The sequence below is a fragment of the Dryobates pubescens genome, chromosome 21 (assembly GCF_014839835.1).
Source record: "Dryobates pubescens isolate bDryPub1 chromosome 21, bDryPub1.pri, whole genome shotgun sequence".
Lineage (NCBI taxonomy): Eukaryota > Metazoa > Chordata > Aves > Piciformes > Picidae > Dryobates > Dryobates pubescens.
The window spans coordinates 2,077,339-2,093,609 of NC_071632.1; the positions used below are offsets into that span (position 1 = coordinate 2,077,339).

General features: G+C 54.1%; 1 protein-coding gene across 1 annotated transcript in view; it reads left to right on the forward strand.

The window, feature by feature from the left end:
* Positions 1-14,284, forward strand: part of LOC104310165 (macrophage mannose receptor 1) — a 54,862-nt gene extending 40,578 nt beyond the window's left edge. The window contains exons 23-30 of the mRNA XM_054171240.1: positions 1,225-1,327; positions 2,436-2,668; positions 5,605-5,770; positions 6,866-7,018; positions 8,856-8,972; positions 10,147-10,314; positions 12,788-12,823; positions 14,033-14,284. Of these exons, the coding sequence (XP_054027215.1) occupies positions 1,225-1,327; positions 2,436-2,668; positions 5,605-5,770; positions 6,866-7,018; positions 8,856-8,972; positions 10,147-10,314; positions 12,788-12,823; positions 14,033-14,232 (1,176 nt within the window). The 3' untranslated portion in view covers positions 14,233-14,284. The remainder of the gene's footprint in view (positions 1-1,224; positions 1,328-2,435; positions 2,669-5,604; positions 5,771-6,865; positions 7,019-8,855; positions 8,973-10,146; positions 10,315-12,787; positions 12,824-14,032) is intronic.
* The last annotated feature ends 1,987 nt before the right edge of the window (positions 14,285-16,271 follow it).

The following is a 16,271-nucleotide window of genomic DNA, read 5'->3' on the forward strand; positions in this document are numbered from 1 at the left end:
CCTTTGACACTGTCCCCCACAGAATTCTCCTGGACAAATTGGCTGCTCCTGGCCTGGCTGAGCAATGCTCAGCTGGCTAAAGCCCTGGCTGGGAAAAGGGCCCAGAGTGGTGCTCAAGGGAGGTAAATCCAGCTGGCAGCCAGGCACAAGTGGTGCTGCTCAGGGCTCAGGGCTGGGACCACTTCTGTTTCACATCTTTCTTGGTGCCCCTGATGAAGACACAGAGTGTGTCAGCAGCAAGCTCACAGGTGACACCAGGTTAGGTGGAGAGTTGATCTGCACCAGGGCAGGGAGGGACTGCAGAGGGACTTGGATAGGTTGGATCCATGGCCAACATCAACAGGAGGAGCTTCAACAAGGCCAAGGGCCAGGTCCTGCCCTTGGGGCACAACCCCAAGCAAGGCTGCAGGCTTGGGGCAGTGTGGCTGAAAGCTGCTGGCAGAAAGGGACCTGGGGGTGCTGATGGCCAAGCAGTTGAAGAGGAGCCAGCAGTGTGCCCAGGGGGCCAAGAAAGCCAAAGGCCTCCTGGCTGGGATCAGCAATGCTGTGTCCAGCAGCAGCAGGGAGGGGATTGTCCCCTGGGACTCAGCTCTGGGCAGGCCACAGCTGGAGTATTGTGTCCAGGGTTGGGCAGCTCAATGCCAGAGAGATGTGGAGGTGCTGGAGCCAGGGCAGAGGAGGGCAAGGAAGCTGGGAAGGGCCTGGAGAAGAAATCTTGTGAGGAGTGACTGAAGGAGCTGGGGATGGTTAGTGTGAAAGAGAGGAGGCTGAGGGGAGACCTCCTGGCTGTCTACAGCTCCCTGCAAGGAGGTTGTGGAGAGCTTGGTGCTGGTCTCTTCTCCCAGGTGATTAGTGACAGAACAAGAGGGAATGGCCTCAAGCTGCAGCAGGGCAGGGGTAGACTGGGCAGTAGGAAACATTTGTTCCCAGCCAGAGTGGTCAGGGATTGGCAGAGGCTGCCCAGGGAGGTGGTGGAGTCCCCAAGCCTGGCTGTGTTTCAAGGTGATTTGGATGTGGTGCTTGGGCTATGGTTTAGGGGTGAGTCTTGCAGAGTAGGGTCAGTGGTTGGACTTGGTGCTCCTGAGGGTCTTTTCCAGCCTGAATGATTCTGGGATTCTATGGAAAGGAAAAAAAAGTAGTAATGCAACTAGCCTGTGGGTGACAGCACTTTGCTTTACAGCCTCTGGTGTCAATGCACTCATGGTCTTTCCCTTACTCCAACAGTTTGATTGTGTTTCTCTGAAGAAAGGTCCTGCTGAGGACATAGGAAAATGGGACAACAAGGAGTGCTACAAAGCCTTAGGGTACCTATGCCAGAAGAAAAGTGGTGGGTTCTGTACTACCATCTTCTTGTTTGCCATGCTGGAGATCAGGCTTGGCTGGTTTGGGGCTGGGTTGGGTTATTTGTTGGGGGTTTTGTTTGTTGGTTGGGTTGGGGGGTTTTTGTTGGGGTTTTGTTGGTTGGTTGGTTTGGTTTGATCAGGGTTGGGTTTTTGTGAGGGGAGCATCCTAGTGGGCAATAAGTTATCCATGGGACAGCAATGTGCCCTTGTTGGGACAGCAATGTGCTCTGGGGGCCAAGAGAGCCAATGGCATCCTGGGCTGCAGCAGGAAAAGTGTGGCCAGCAGGGCTGGGGAGGCTCTGCTCGCCCTCTGCTCTGCCCTGCTGAGACCACAGCTGCAATCCTGTGTCCAGTGCTGGGCTCCCCAGTTCCAGAGAGACAGAGACCTGCTGGGGAGAGTCCAAGGGAGAGCCAGGAGGATGCTTAGGGGACTTGAGCATCTCCCCTGTGAAGAGAGACTGAGAGCCCTGGGGCTGTTTAGTCTGGAGAGGAGAAGGCTGAGAGGGATCTGATCAATGTCTATCAATAGCTGAGGGCTGGGGGTCAAGTGGAGGGGGCCAAGCTCTATGGGTGGTGCACAGCAATAAGCCAAGGAACAATAGATACAGGCTTGAACAGAGAAGATTTCACCTCAAGATGAGGAGAAGCTTCTTTGGTGTGAGGGTTCTGGAGGCCTGGAGCAGGCTGCCCAGAGAGGTTGTGGAGTCTCCTGCTCTGGAGCCTTTCCAACCCCACCTGGATGTGTTCCTGTGCAGCCTATCCTGGGTGCTCCTGCTCTGGCAGGGGGGGCTGTACTGGGTGATCTCCGGAGGTCCCTTCCAGCCTCTACCATTCTATGACTCTACTATTCTATGGATCTTCCTCTGCAATGTAAGACACCAGGAATTCACCATCACAAAGTTCTCAGAGCCTTGAAATGTATTTCTTCCCCCCAGAGCTGCTGTGTGGAAGCTGTTACTTAGAGACAGCTCCTGAGAGGGTGTTCCATGCCTAGCTTTGCGAATAGTGAAGATGCTTCTGAGTTACTCAAGTCAACTCTGCAGCCTCCAGATTTAACTGTTCTTGGGGTTTTTTTTTTCCTTATTCATACAGATCCTGAGCTTTTTCAGCCACCTGCAACAGGACTGGCCTTGGCTTCTGCCCGCTCTGGTGGCGTCAGCTATTCTGTCACCCGGTCCAGAATGTCCTGGGAGGAAGCCCGGAAAAGCTGCAACAACAACGGCTCCGAGCTCGCCAGTGTCTTAGACCCATACAGCCAGGCACTGCTCTTCTTGCTTGCCCAGGAACACAGAGAGCCTCTCTGGATTGGTCTCAACAGCAACATGGTAAGAACAGAGCCCTTCTGTGCAGGGAGCTATGCTGGCAGTGGGCCTCACCTGCCTTTATACAATCATGGAATCAAAAAGGTTGGAAAAGACCTCAGAGATCGTCAAGTCCAACCTGTCACCCAACACCTCCTGACCACTAAACCATGGCTCCAAGGGCCACATGAAATTCCTAGACCTTATTTCAAGAAACCAGGTCTCATGCAAACAGTGACTGAAATAAAAAGATTTAGGTTAGAAAACTATGTCAAAAATTCAACACAAAGCAAATCATATAGAATGGAATGGAGTGGAGTGGAGTGGAGTGGAGTGGAGTGGAGTGGAATGGAATGGAATGGAATGGAATGGAATGGAGTAGAATAGAACAGAATAGAATTAACCAGGTTGGAAAAGACCTCAGAGATCATTGTGTCAAACCCATCACCCAACACCATCTAATCAACTAACCCATGGCACCAAGCAGGCAACCAGTACCAGAACAAGAGGACACAGTCTCAGGCTGCATCAGGGCAGGTTTAGGCTGGAGGTTAGGAGTAAGTTCTACACAGAGAGTGATTGCCCATTGGGATGGGCTGCCTGGGGAGGTGGTGGGGTCGCCGTCGCTGGGGGTGTTCAGGGCGAGGCTTGACAGGGTGCTTGGTGCCATGGGTTAGTTGTTTGGGTGGTGTTGGATGATAGGTTGGACACGATGATCTTGAAGGTCTCTTCCAACCTGGTTTATTCTATTCTATTCTACTAGAGCAGGTCCAGAGGAAGCCACAAAGAGCTGGAGAGCCTCCACTGTGGAGAGGCTGAGAGAGGAGAAGGCTCCAGGGAGACCCTAGAGCAGCCTTCCAGTACCTGAAGGGAGGTACAGGAGAGCTGGGGAGGGACCTTTTAGAAGGGCTTGCAGTGGATTGAAGCTTGAGAAGGGCAGATTGAGACTGGAGCTTAGGAAGAAATTCTTTGCAGTGAGGGCAGTGAGTCTCTGGCACAGGTTGCCCAGGGAGGCTGTGGCTGCCTCCCCCATGGAGGTGCTGAAGGCCAGGTTGGATGAGGCCTTGAGCAGCCTGGGCTGGTGGGAGGTGGGAGGAGGGTTAGAAGTGGGTGGTCCAAGCCAAACCAGCCAATGAAGCTATGAATCTATGAACCTCCAACATAAATTGTACAAGCTCTCAGATTTTGAGTTTATTTTAACCAAAAAGATACTGCAGGGAAGAAAGCCAACCATGCATCCTGCCCTGCTGCCTTGTGTTGATGCACCTCAGTGAGCTCAGGTCACAGGTGTGAGACCTGGGAAGGAATGTCTGTCCTGGGGCTGTGTTCATGCCCACACACTCTAGCAGAGTACTCCCACTGATGGCAGGAGCAGCACAACAGAGCAGTGGCCAGAAGCAGGGGTAAAAATCAGTGACAGGAGCCTGGAGCTGTGCTGCACACCATCCAATGGATATGTTTTTCTTTTCACTTGAAAATGCAATGAGTGTAATTGCTCCCATTAAGCAATTAGCCTCCTTTGTCTGTGAGGTGCCTGCCTGAGCTGCGTGGCAGGGGAGGGTGAACACCTGGGTGGTAGGTGTGTGTTGGCAGGTGACACTCTTGCCTGTGAGTCACAGGCACCAGAACTATGACAAAAGCCATGCTGCTCAGGGCTGCTTCTTAGGAATGCCCCCACCCACATCCCCAGCTTTCATACAGACTGTTATGGGTTAAGGGCAATTAAGAGTTAATTGGTATAACCACAGGTCACACAGCAGCACATCCAGGTGGGCCTTGAATGCCTCCAGAGAAGGAGACTGTGGAAGTGGTAGGTGGCACATGCCTAAAGCAAGTCAAGGAGGAGACTAGAACTGAACAGCATGAGCAACAAGAGACCATGCTGTAGGCTAAGTGCAGTCAAGAGTTCATTGGTACAGCCACAAGGAAAAGGCCTCCAGAGGCTGGAGAGCCCCAGGGGCACAGGCAGCTTGTCCCAGGACATTGCAATCTGTCCTTCTGCTCTGTTTCCCTCTCTCTCTCTGTTGCAGGCAGTGCACAGCCAAAGCTCTCTCTCTTCTCTCCTCTCAGGCCCTGTGCTGTTATCTTATGGTGTGTGGGGCAGAGGCTTTCTCCTGGCCTTGGCTGGCAGTGAATTTCCAGCCCCAGCCCAGGGCCTGGGGAAGCCTGGGGCTGGGGGCAGCAGTTTGGCTGCTCCTGGGCTGTGAGGCTGAGGGGGGTGGAGGCTTCTGGCAGGCTCTGGAAGGCTCTGGCCTGGTAGGCTCAGGTGAAGAACTGAGCCTAACCTGTGAATGTTTTCCTTTTACCTGAATGCCTTTTGTGTATCTTTGTAAATAGAATTTCCCTTTGAACTCCCAGCCCAGTGTGGAGCTTTTTCATTCACTCCTTGGGAAGGGCTAAAAGATCTTTCCTGTCCCTCTGCCCTGGGCAGCTGCTGGCTCAGAACTAGGACACAGATTCTTAGGTGGTCATGCCAACAGGATCTCTTACCTGCCTCCTAGTTTCATACAATCTCATGGCCCCTTTCTTTTCCCCCTTCCCCTTCCCAATGCTTGGCAGTGCCCTGCATTAATGTTAGCTACTTCTAGGAGGGCAGAAGAATCGTTCTGCATTCACATCTGTGGATAAGGTACATTGGGTTGCAGTCAGTGTTTCCAGGCACAAAAAGGGGACACAAATCAGCATGTGATTCCATTCTGGTTGCATGAGAGTCCTCTTGAGGAGCCTGGGTGGCAGCTATGTCACAGCTGTGACACCAGAAGCCTCATCCCTGGAGGTGTTTGCAGCCAGGCTGGATGTGGCTGTGAGTAACCTGCTGTAGTGTGAGGTGTCCCTGGGGGACATCCCTGGCAGGGGGGATGGAACTGGCTGATCCTTGAGGTCCCTTCTAACCCTGACAGTTCAATGCTTCTATGTCACTCTCAGCAACTTGGAACTTACCACAGAGATTTTGCTTCCAGACCAAGGGCAATTACCAATGGACTGACAGATGGAGATTAGGTTACAGCAAATGGGCCAGAGGGGAGCCAAAGCAGAGGTTAGCATGTGTTTACCTGGACACTGATGGCACCTGGAAGACAGCTTCCTGCAAGGACAAACTCTTCTCTGTCTGCAAAAATTCAGCTGGTAAGCAATCCAAGAGCAATGTTTTAACTAGAGGCTGTGTGGATGTATGGACTCCTGCCCATGAAGATACAAGTAGCTAAATAATCTTGACTTCAACCCTTCCCAGAAGTGAATCAACTCATAATAACAACTACCAAAAGTCTAAGCAACAAAGGACTGGATAATTCATTGACTATTCCTTCTTGTAGGTCCTGCTCCTGGCTCAGGGCAACCCCAAGCACAAATCCAGGCTGGGTGAGCAGTGGCTCAAGAGCAGCCTGCAGGAGAAGGCCTTGGGGGGGTCAGGTGGTGACAAAGTCCCCAGGAGCCAGCAGTGGTCCCTGGCAGCCCAGCAGGCAGCTGTGTGCTGAGCTGCAGCCAGAGCAGGGAGAGCAGCAGCACAGGGAGGGGATTCTGCCCCTCTGCTCTGCTCTGCTCAGACCCCACCTGCAGCACTGCCTCCATCTCTGGGGCCCCAGCACAAGAAGGACCTGGAGCTGCTGGAGAAGGTCCAGAGGAGGCCATGAGGGTGACCAGAGGGCTGAGAACCTCCCCTGTGGGGCCAGGCTGAGAGAGTTGGGGCTGTGCAGCCTGGAGAAGAGAAGGCTCCAGGGAGACCTCGGAGCAGCCTTCCAGTACCTGAAGGGGGCTCCAGGAGGGCTGGGGAGGGACTTGTAGTGACAGGATGAGGAGCAAGGAATTGAAGCCTGAGGAGGGCAGATTGAGACTGGAGATCAGGAAGAAATTCTTTGCAGTGAGGGTGGTGAGGCACTGGCACAGGCTGCCCAGGGAGGTGGTGGATGCCCTCAATCCACACACTGAGCAGCCTGTGCTTGTCCTTGGGATTGCTCTGACCCGGGTGCAGGACCTTGCACTTGGCCTCGTTGAGCTATATGAGGTTGGCATTGGCTCACCTCTCAAACCTGTCCAGGTCCCTCTGGATGGCATTGCCATCCCTTCCCTCCAGCATGTTGAGCACAGAGGACAGCTTGGTGTCCTCATGGTTCATTTCTCCTACGCTGATACACCTCATACAGTCTGTTTGGAGTGGCCTTGCTGGCACCAGGGGAGAAATCACTGTCATGGAATCACTGGATCCATCTGATCTCTTCTCAGAAATGGCCCCTACTGATCCCCCCCAACTCCCTGGGAAATGCCCTGAAGCAAGAGGACACACATCTTGGGTACCTTTCCATGGGCACTGCTACTACTTTGAGGCCTCCAGAAAGAGAACCTGGTCTCAGGCTCGTGAGGAATGTGCCAGACTAGGTGAGTGCTATGTCATGGAGAGACCTAAGATACAATGAGACACCAACAGTGCCTTGAGCATCTCCCCTGTGGAGAGAGACTGAGAGCCCTGGGGCTGTTCAGGCTGGAGAAGGCTGAGAGGGATCTGAGCAATGTCTATCAATAGCTGAGGGGTGGGGGGCAAGAAGAGGGGGCCAAGCTCTATGGGTGGTGCACAGCAATAAGCCAAGGAACAAGAGGCACAAGCTGGAACACAGGAGGTTCCAGCTCAAGATGAGGAGAAACTTCTTTGGTGTGAGGCTGCTGGAGGCCTGGAGCAGGCTGCCCAGAGAGGCTGTGGAGTCTCCTGCTCTGGAGACTTTCCAACCCCACCTGGATGTGTTCTGTGTGCCCTGCCCTGGGTGCCCCTGCTCTGGCAGGGAGGTTGGACTGGGTGATCGCTGGAGGTCCCTTCCAACCTCTATCATTCTGTGATTCTATGATTCTAAAATAATGGAGGGTATTGCTAAGCAAACTTTTCATTGCTTTCAAATTTCCAACCTGATGCTTTCCAGCTCACCTTCCTGAGCATGGTTTGTACAACACCACTAAATTCTGTCAGAGAAGGGCAACAAAGCTGGGGAGGGGTCTGGAGCACAGCCCTGTGAGGAGAGGCTGAGGGAGCTGGGGTTGCTTAGCCTGCAGAAGAGGAGGCTCAGGGGAGACCTCATTGCTCTCTCCAACTCCCTGAAGGGAGGTTGTAGCCAGGTGGGGGTTGGTCTCTTCTCCCAGGCAAGCAGCACCAGAACAAGAGGACACAGTCTCAAGCTGTGCCAGGGGAGGGTTAGGTTGGATGTTAGGAAGAAGTTCTTCATAGAGAGAGAGATTGGCCATTGGGATGTGCTGCCCAGGGAGGTGTTGGAGTCCCCATCCCTGGAGGTGTTTAGGAAGAGACTGGATGGGGTGCTTGGTGCCATGGGTTAGTTGATTAGTTAGGGTTGGGTGATCAGTGGGATCATGGAGGTCTCTTCCAGCCTGGTTGATTCTGTGATTCTGTGATGGGGTTCTGTGTTAGGCCAGGCTATGGGTTTGTGTATTTCATATGCTTTGCACTGCTTTCCACCTTCCATTTTATCTTCCCATACATTCCATATTTCTAGCCAATCCAATCCTGTGTAGAGTCTTCTTTAATTATTTTGAGGGTAATTTTAGAGCCTGTTGTCCTCCAATACTACTTAAGCTACTGCTTAAACCAAACACAGTTACCCATACAGCTCACAGCTCCAAGGGCAGCTCAGCAGCACAACAACCAGAACAAGACCAGCATGTTGTCTGGAAGGTGCCCAGAGAAGGGCCACGAGGAGGAGCAGAGGGCTGGAGCTGCTCTGCTCTGAGGACAGAATGAGGGAGTTGGGGTTGTGCAGGCTGGAGAGGAGAAGGCTCCTAGGAGACCTTCCTGTGGCCTTCCAGGATCTGAAGGGGGCTCCAAGAAAGCTGGGGAGGGACTTCTGGGGGTGTCAGGGAGGGATAGGACTGGGGGGGATGGAGCAAAAGTAGAAGTGGGGAGATTGAGATTGGCTGTGAGGAAGAAGTTCTTCCCCATGAGGGTGGTGAGAGCCTGGCAGAGGTTGCCCAGGGAGGTGGTGGAAGCCTCCTGCCTGGAGGTGTTTGCAGCCAGGCTGGATGTCCCTGGCCATGGCAGGGGGTTGGACCTGGCTGATCCTTGAGGTCCCTTCCAACCCTGACAGTTCTGTGATCACTCTGTGCACAAATCAATGTGATCTATGTTGTCTTTCCCCTAATCTTTTCTGTGTGTATTAGTTGAGCTGTAAAAAGACAAAATGCAAGGCTGTGCTGTGCTCACCCTTCTGTTTCTCAGGTGCCAACCTGGTGTCAGCAGGAGACTACACTGAAGCACACTTTCTGTCAGACACCATAAAGATACTGTATGGAAAATCACTGAACTTCTGGATTGGGCTGCAGAGGACTGATGAAGGTAATATCTTCAACAGTGAGCCCCACATCTCCTGAGATTGAGAGGAAAGCAACTGTGTGTGCTGAATGGAGGGCAACCCAGCTGGCAGCTGGCCACGAGGCATCCCCCTGGGCTCAGTGCTGGGCCAGCTCTTCTCAACATCTTTCCCAGTGTTCTGGATGAGGGGATCAGGGCACCTGCAGCAAGTTCACAGATGACACCACGCTGAGTGGGGGTGCTGATCTGCTGGAGGGCAGGAAGGCTCTGCAGAGGGATCTGGCCAGGCTGGATCCATAGGCTGAGGCCAATGGGATGAGGTTTAACAAAGCCAAGTGCCAGGTCCTGCACTTTGGTCACAACAACCCCAAGCAAGGCTGCAGGCTTGGGGCAGAGGGGCTGGAAAGCAGCCTGGGGAAAAGGATCTGGGGGTGCTGGAGGACAGCAGCTGAACAAGAGCCAGAAGTGTGCCCAGGTGGCCAAGAAGGCCAAAGGCATCCTGGCCTGTGTCAAAAGCAGTGTGGCCAGCAGGAGGAGGGCAGTGATGGTCACCCTGTACTGGGCCCTGCTGTTACCGCAGCCTGAGTCCTGGGCTCAGGTCTGGTGCCACAGGGTAAGAAAGACATTGAGGGGCTGGAGGGTGTCCAAAGAAGAGCACTGAGGCTGCTGAGGGCTTTGGAGACCAGAGCTGGTGAGGAGCAGCTGAGGGAGCTGGGGTTGTGTAGTGTGCAGAAGAGAAGGCTGAGGGAGAGCTCATTGCTCTCCACAGCTCCCTGAGAGGAGGCTGGGGTGAGGCTGGGGTTGGTCTCTTCTGCCAAGCAAGCAGAGCTAGGATGAGAGGAAATGTGCTGAAGCTGTGCCAGGGGAGGGGTAGGTTGGAGAGGAGGAAAGATTTCTTTGCTGGAAGAGTGGTGAGGGGTTGGGCCAGGCTGCCCAGGGAGGTGGTGGAGTCCCCATGCCTGGGGGTGTTGAAGAAGCTGCAGAGGTGGTGCTGCAGGGTAGAGTTTGGTGATCATGGCAGCTGGGTTGTGGTTGGACTTGATGCCCTTAAAGGTCTTTTCCAACCTTAGTGACTCTGTGACTCTGCTCTCAGCAGCATTTAACTCTCTTTGTGGTTTCAGTCCTTGTTGTCTCCACCACAGCTTGCTCCATCTGTCTGAACCTTTGGTTTACTTATTATGCTTCTTTCAAATATTAGGAGAGTGGGCATGGACAGACAAATCTGGGCTGGGCTTTGCCAACTGGCAACTGGGAGAGCCTGCAAACAGAAAGTACAAAGACTGTGGAGAAGTGTGTGCACTAACTGGCTACTGGAACACCAATGTCTGCTCATTCAGAAAGGGATATATCTGCAAAAAGCCAAAGAGTAAGTCACAGCTCTGCTGCATGAAGAGCCTCGAGATGCACTTTACTGCATGGCACAGAAATGTCAACTGCCCCAGGTTTGTGTGCAAAACCAAGAGACCCCAGCAGCAGGAATCAGCTGAAGAGATTCACAGGGCTTTGGAGGGCCTCCTCAGGAGGCTGCATCTCCTCCTCCAAGTCCTCTAAAATTGCCATCAGCCTCATTATCAATACTTCAGACCCCAATGCTTAGGCCAAAGACTGGTCAAAGAGCACTCCCTTTTAGTAAAAAGTCAGTGTCCAGGACAAGGCTAAGCTCAGAGGCAATTTCTCACAGAGGCACAGAATGACTGAGGCTGGAACAGACCTCTGAGCTCATCCAGCCCAGCCTGTGACTCAACACCACCACACCAACCACACCATGGCACTGTGTGCCACATCCAGTCTCTCCTTAAACACCTCCAGGGACAGTGACTCCACCACCTCCCAGGGCAGCCCATCCCAGTGTCTGATTCCCTGTCCCTGAGGAACTGCTTCCTAGCATCCAACCTAACCCTCCCCTGGCACAGCTCCAGGCCATGCCCTCTCCTCTTGTCACCAGGTGCCTGGGAGCAGAGCCTGACTCCCACCTGACTGCAGCTTCCCTTCAGGGAGTTGTGGAGTGTGGTAAGGTCCCCCCTGAGCCTCCTCTCCTCCAGGCTGCACACCCCCAGCTCCCTCAGCCTCTCCTCCTCAGCCTTTGCCTCCAGTCCCTTCCCCAGGCTGGTTGCTCTCCTCTGGACCTGCTGCAGCACCTCAAGATCTTTCCTGCAGTGAGGGCCCAGAGCTGCACACAGAGCTCCAGGTGAGGCCTCAGCAGTGCCCAGCACAGGGCAGAATCCATCCCTGGTGCTGCTGCCACACTGTTCCTGACACAAGCCAGGATGCCCTTGGCCTTCTGTGCCCCTGGGCACACTGCTGGCTCCTGTTCAGCTGCTCTCACCCAGCCCTGCCAGGTCCCTCCCTGCCAGCTGCTCTCCAGCCTCTCATCCCCAGTCTGTAGCCTGCATGGGGCTGTTGTGGCCAAAGTGCAGGAGCCTGCCCTTGGCCTTGTTGAACCTCATCCCATTGCCCTCAGCACATCCACCCAGCCTGGCCAGGCCTCTCTGAAGTGCCTTCCTGCCTTCCATTTGCTCTCTACAACTACCTGAAGGGAGGTCGTAGCCAGGTGGGGGTTGGTCTCCTCTCCCAGGTACCCAGCACCAGAACAAGAGGACACAGTCTCAAGCTGTGCCAGGGGAGGTTTAGGCTGGAGGTGAGGAGAAAGTTCTTCGCAGAGAGAGGAATTGGGCACCGGGATGTGCTGCCCAGGGAGGTGGTGGAGTCCCCATCCCTGGAGGTGTTCAAGAGGGGATTGGATGTGGCACTTGGAGGCATGGTTTAGTCAGGAGGTGTTGGGTGACAGCTTGGACTTGATGATCTCTGAGGTCTTTTCCAACCTTATTGATTCCATGACTCTATAATTTCAGGTCAGCTGAGTACATTCTCACACCCTCAAACACTCTTGTTCTGATGGATGCCATGAACACTCTGCCCTGTAGAAATGCTGGAACTGGTGATTCATTCCTGCTCTCTGGGCTGGGGGATAACAGCTACCCTCATACTGAAGAATTTCTTCCTAGTTTCCAGTCTAAACCTACTCTCCCTCAGCTTCACACCACTCCTCCTTGTCACTAGACACGCTCATGGACCGCTCCTGGGCTGCATCCAAAGCAGCATGGCCAGAGATGGAGAGAGGGGATCCTGCCCCTCTGCTCTGCTCTGGGGAGATCTCACCTCAGAGCTGTGTCCAGCTCTGGAGTTCTCAGCACAGGAAGGACCTAGACCTGAGGGACAGGTCCATAGGAGACCAAGCAAATTATCAGGGGGTTGGAGCAGCTCTCCTGCAAGGACAGGCTGAGGGAGCTGGGGGTGTGCAGCCTGGAGAAGAGAAGGCTCCAGGGAGACTTAATAACAACATTCCAGTACCTGAAGGAGCTACAAGAAGGCTGCAGAGAGACTGTTTGCAAAGGCCTGCAGGGACAGGACCAGGGGCAATGGCTTCAGACTAGAGCAGAGCAGATTGAGATTGGATGTGAGGAACAAGTTCTGCACCAGGAGGGTGGTGGAACACTGGCACAGGTTGCCCAGGGAGGTGGTTGAGGCTCCATGGCTGGAGATATTCCAGGTGAGGCTGGACAGGGCTCTGGGCAACCTGATCCAGTGCAGGATGTCCCTGCTGAGTGCAGAGGGGTTGGACTGGATGAGCTTTGGAGGCCCCTTTCTGTGATTCTATGAAAAGTCCCTCTCCAGCCTTCCTGTAGGATCCCTACTAGAGGTTTACACACACTCAGCAATTCTCACCAGCAAGTGTGTTGAGGGGGAGCTGTCAGAGCACCAGGGTTTAGGAAGCTCTAAATGCTTCATTACTTTTTTAAGCATTCAGAATAAACCTTCATTTCTTTTCCTTCCAAAAGCTGCAGTGAGCAGAGAGATGTCTCCTGAAAATCCAGGTAAGCAGAGCTCCTTTCAAGGAGATGCTCAAATACAACAAGGACAATCATCCCATGGGTTAGAGGTATTCATTCTGAGGGGGTTTTAGAAGGCCATAAAGTTCATCTCTGCCTGGACACCAAAGCAGAGGTCATTCTGAAGTAACCTGGGGGCTGCTCAGATTTGCTTACATTTTGTTAGCCAATAAAAAAGCCAAAAAGCCAAAGAAAACCAAATCAAACTACTTGCTGGAGTGAACACCTACACTGCATTTGGCTGCCTTCTGCTCGAAGAAATCCCACTCACCACTTCATGGCTGAAGGCACAGAGAGCACTGTCAGCCAGTGTGCTGATGACACCAAACTGGGAGCAGTGGTGACACCTCCTCAGGCTGTGCTGCCACCCAGCCAGACCTGGACAGGCTGAGAGCTGGGCAGGGAGAAATGGAATGGAATCCAACAAGGGCAAGGGGAGAGTCCTGCATCTGGGCCAGAACCCCAGGGACCAGGATAGGTTGGGGACTGAGCTGTTGGAGAGCAGTGCAGAGGAGAGGGACATGCAGGTCCCTGTGGACAGAAGGATGACCATGAGCCAGCAATGTGCCAAGAAGGCCAAGGGCATCCTGGGGTGCATCAGAAGGGCTGTGGTCAGTAGGTCAGAGAGGTTTCCTCCCCTTCTACTCTGCTCTGCTGAGGCCACAGCTGCAATATTGTGTCCAGCTCTGGACCCCTCAGCTCAAGAAGTACCTCAGGGAACTGCTTGAGAGAGTCCATCCCAGAGGCACAGAGCTGCTGCAGGCAGTGGAACATCTCCCTGGGAGGCCAGGCTGAGGGAGCTGGGCCTTGGAGCTGGGAGCAGAGGAGCCTGAGGGCTGCCCTCATGGCTGGGGATAAAGATGTGCAGGGCTGGAGCCAGGCTCTGCTCAGGGATGGCCAAGGACAGCACAAGGGGCACTGGGGGCAAGCTGGAGCAGAGGAGGTGCCAGGGGAACAGGAGGGAAAACTTTGTCCCTGTGAGGGTGCTGGAGCCTGGAGCAGGCTGCCCAGAGAGGTTGTGGAGTCTCCTGCTCTGGAGCCTTTCCAACCCCACCTGGCTGTGTTCTGTGTGACCTGCCCTGGGTGCTCCTGCTCTGGCAGGGGGTTGGACTGGATGATCTCTGGAGGTCCTTTCCAGCCCCTAACACTCTGTGATATGATCCAAGCTGTTGATTCTCTTTCATCCCCTTACAGAAGGGAAGATGGAGCAAGGACTTTCCACTGGCACCATCTGGCTGCTCGTTCTCCTGGCCCTGTCTCTAGTGGGAGCTGGAAGTGCTATGTATTTCTGCTTGAGGAGGAGAAGACAAACCCTGAGGGATACTTCAACCAGTATGAGTGCCCTGGAAGCACCTGTGGGTACCCAGGAGAAGGATGCTCACACCAACATGTAACCTGACAGAGCCAGCTGCTGACTTGATGAAACCTCAGGCCAGCTTGGCATTTTCCCACCCAGAGCAGAGCCTCCTCTCTGCACCAAGAGAAACTCATGGGTTTATACCAACCCACACAAATATCCTCCCTCCAACACTGGAGTGTTGCAGAGTTTCTTGTGATAGTGCAAAGATAGTCTTGACATAAATGAGCATAAATGGGAAATCTCTGACAGCTGTTTACTCTGTGAAATTGGTTTGTTGAAGGCAGTGCAGAGGAGCAGGCAGTGCAGGTGACCCTCAGCTCACCACGGACATCATGCTCAGCAATGGGTTGGGAAAGAGACTTGAAGTATTTTAATGAAAACAACAACAATCACCTCAAACAGATACCAAGAGAGACAAAGTGATGGCAGTCAGTCACCACTGCCAGCACTGATGCAGCACTTCTGGGCAGAAGGCCCAGACTGGACTCAGCAGCAGTCAGGAAGCAGATTCAGGGACAGGATTCTGGAGTTCAGGAACTCATGGAGCAGGATCAAAGACAGAAGGGACAGAGTCCTCCATGGACACTGGTTGTTGAAGAATCAGCTAGACCCTGGTGACCTCTCACCTTCACACCGAGCATGATGTCCGTGGGCTGGAATCACTCAAGGCTCAGCTGAGGGTCACCTGCACTCTCCCCTCCTCCCCACAGCTGCAGTCTTTTCCCCTGCAACCCCCCAGGATGCAGCAGTGCCCTTGGTCTGCACCCCAGCCCTTGGCATTGCCCAGAGCCATGGAGCATTGTCAGTGCTGGCAGCAGCCACTGAACATGGCCTGAGCTGCAGAGTGCAGCTGCTGAGCTGGGGCAGGGCAGCAGTGAGCAGGATCAGTCCTGTCCTAACTCAGCCCAGGACACTGTCAAAAGAAGAGATTCCAGAATGAATCTTGCACAAATTAATCTTCTTGCTACTGCCCCCAGTCACACTGGCACTCATTTCATTTCCACTCTACAGCCTGTCTATTGCAGCCTGTAGAAGGTACCAGTGGTGTCCTGCCTTAGCCCAATGTGCTCTCAGGAAGGTATTTTAAAGCTTCATGATTGGGCAAAGCACCCAGACTGAATCCAGCTGCTGCACTGGACTCAGGCATCATGGAGTCCTCATATCTGTGCAGCAACTGCACTGTGTCTTAAGAGGAAGAAAACAACTGCTGTGGAAATAGTTTCAACAATCACAGAATCACAGAATCAATTCTCAGGGTTGGAAGGGACCTCAAGGCTCAGCCAGCTCCAACCCCCTGCCATGGGCAGGGACACCTCACACTACAGCAGGTTGCTCACAGCCACCTCCAGCCTGGCTGCAAACATCTCCAGGCAGGAGGCTTCCACCACCTCCCTGGGCAACCTGTGCCAGGCTCTCACCACCCTCATAGGGAACAACTTCTTCCTCACAGCCAATCTCAATCTCCCCACTTCTACTTTTGCTCCATCCCCCTCAGTCCTATCCCTCCCTGACACCCTCAAAAGTCCCTCCCCAGCTTTCTTGTAGCCCCCAGCAGATACTGGAAGGCTGCAATTAGGTCTCCTCAGATCCTTCTCCTCTCCAGCCTGCACAACCCCAACTCCCTCAGTCTGTCTCCAGAGCAGAGCAGCTCCAGCCCTCTGCTCCTCCTCGTGGCCCTTCTCTGGACACCTTCCAGCACCTCCAGATCCTTCCTGGAGCAGAGGCTCCAGAACTGGACCCAGAGCTCAGAGTGTGATCTCAGCAGAGTGGAGCAGAGGGGCAGAATCACAGCTAGCACAGCCGGGCACAGCCAGTCACAGCTGGGCACAGCCAGGCACAGCCAGGCATGGCCAGGCACGGCCAGGCATGGCCCAGCACAGCCAGGAACGGCCAGGCACAGCCACTAACAGCCGGGAAGAGCCAGGCACAGCCAGGCACGGCTAGTCACAACCAGGCACTGCCAGGCACTGCCAGGCACAGCCGGGCTGGCACAGCCGCGATCCGGCCGGGCCGTGCAGCTCCAGCTTGCGCCGAGGCCGCCGGCGCCATCTAGCGAGCGAGCGGCAGGCTGCA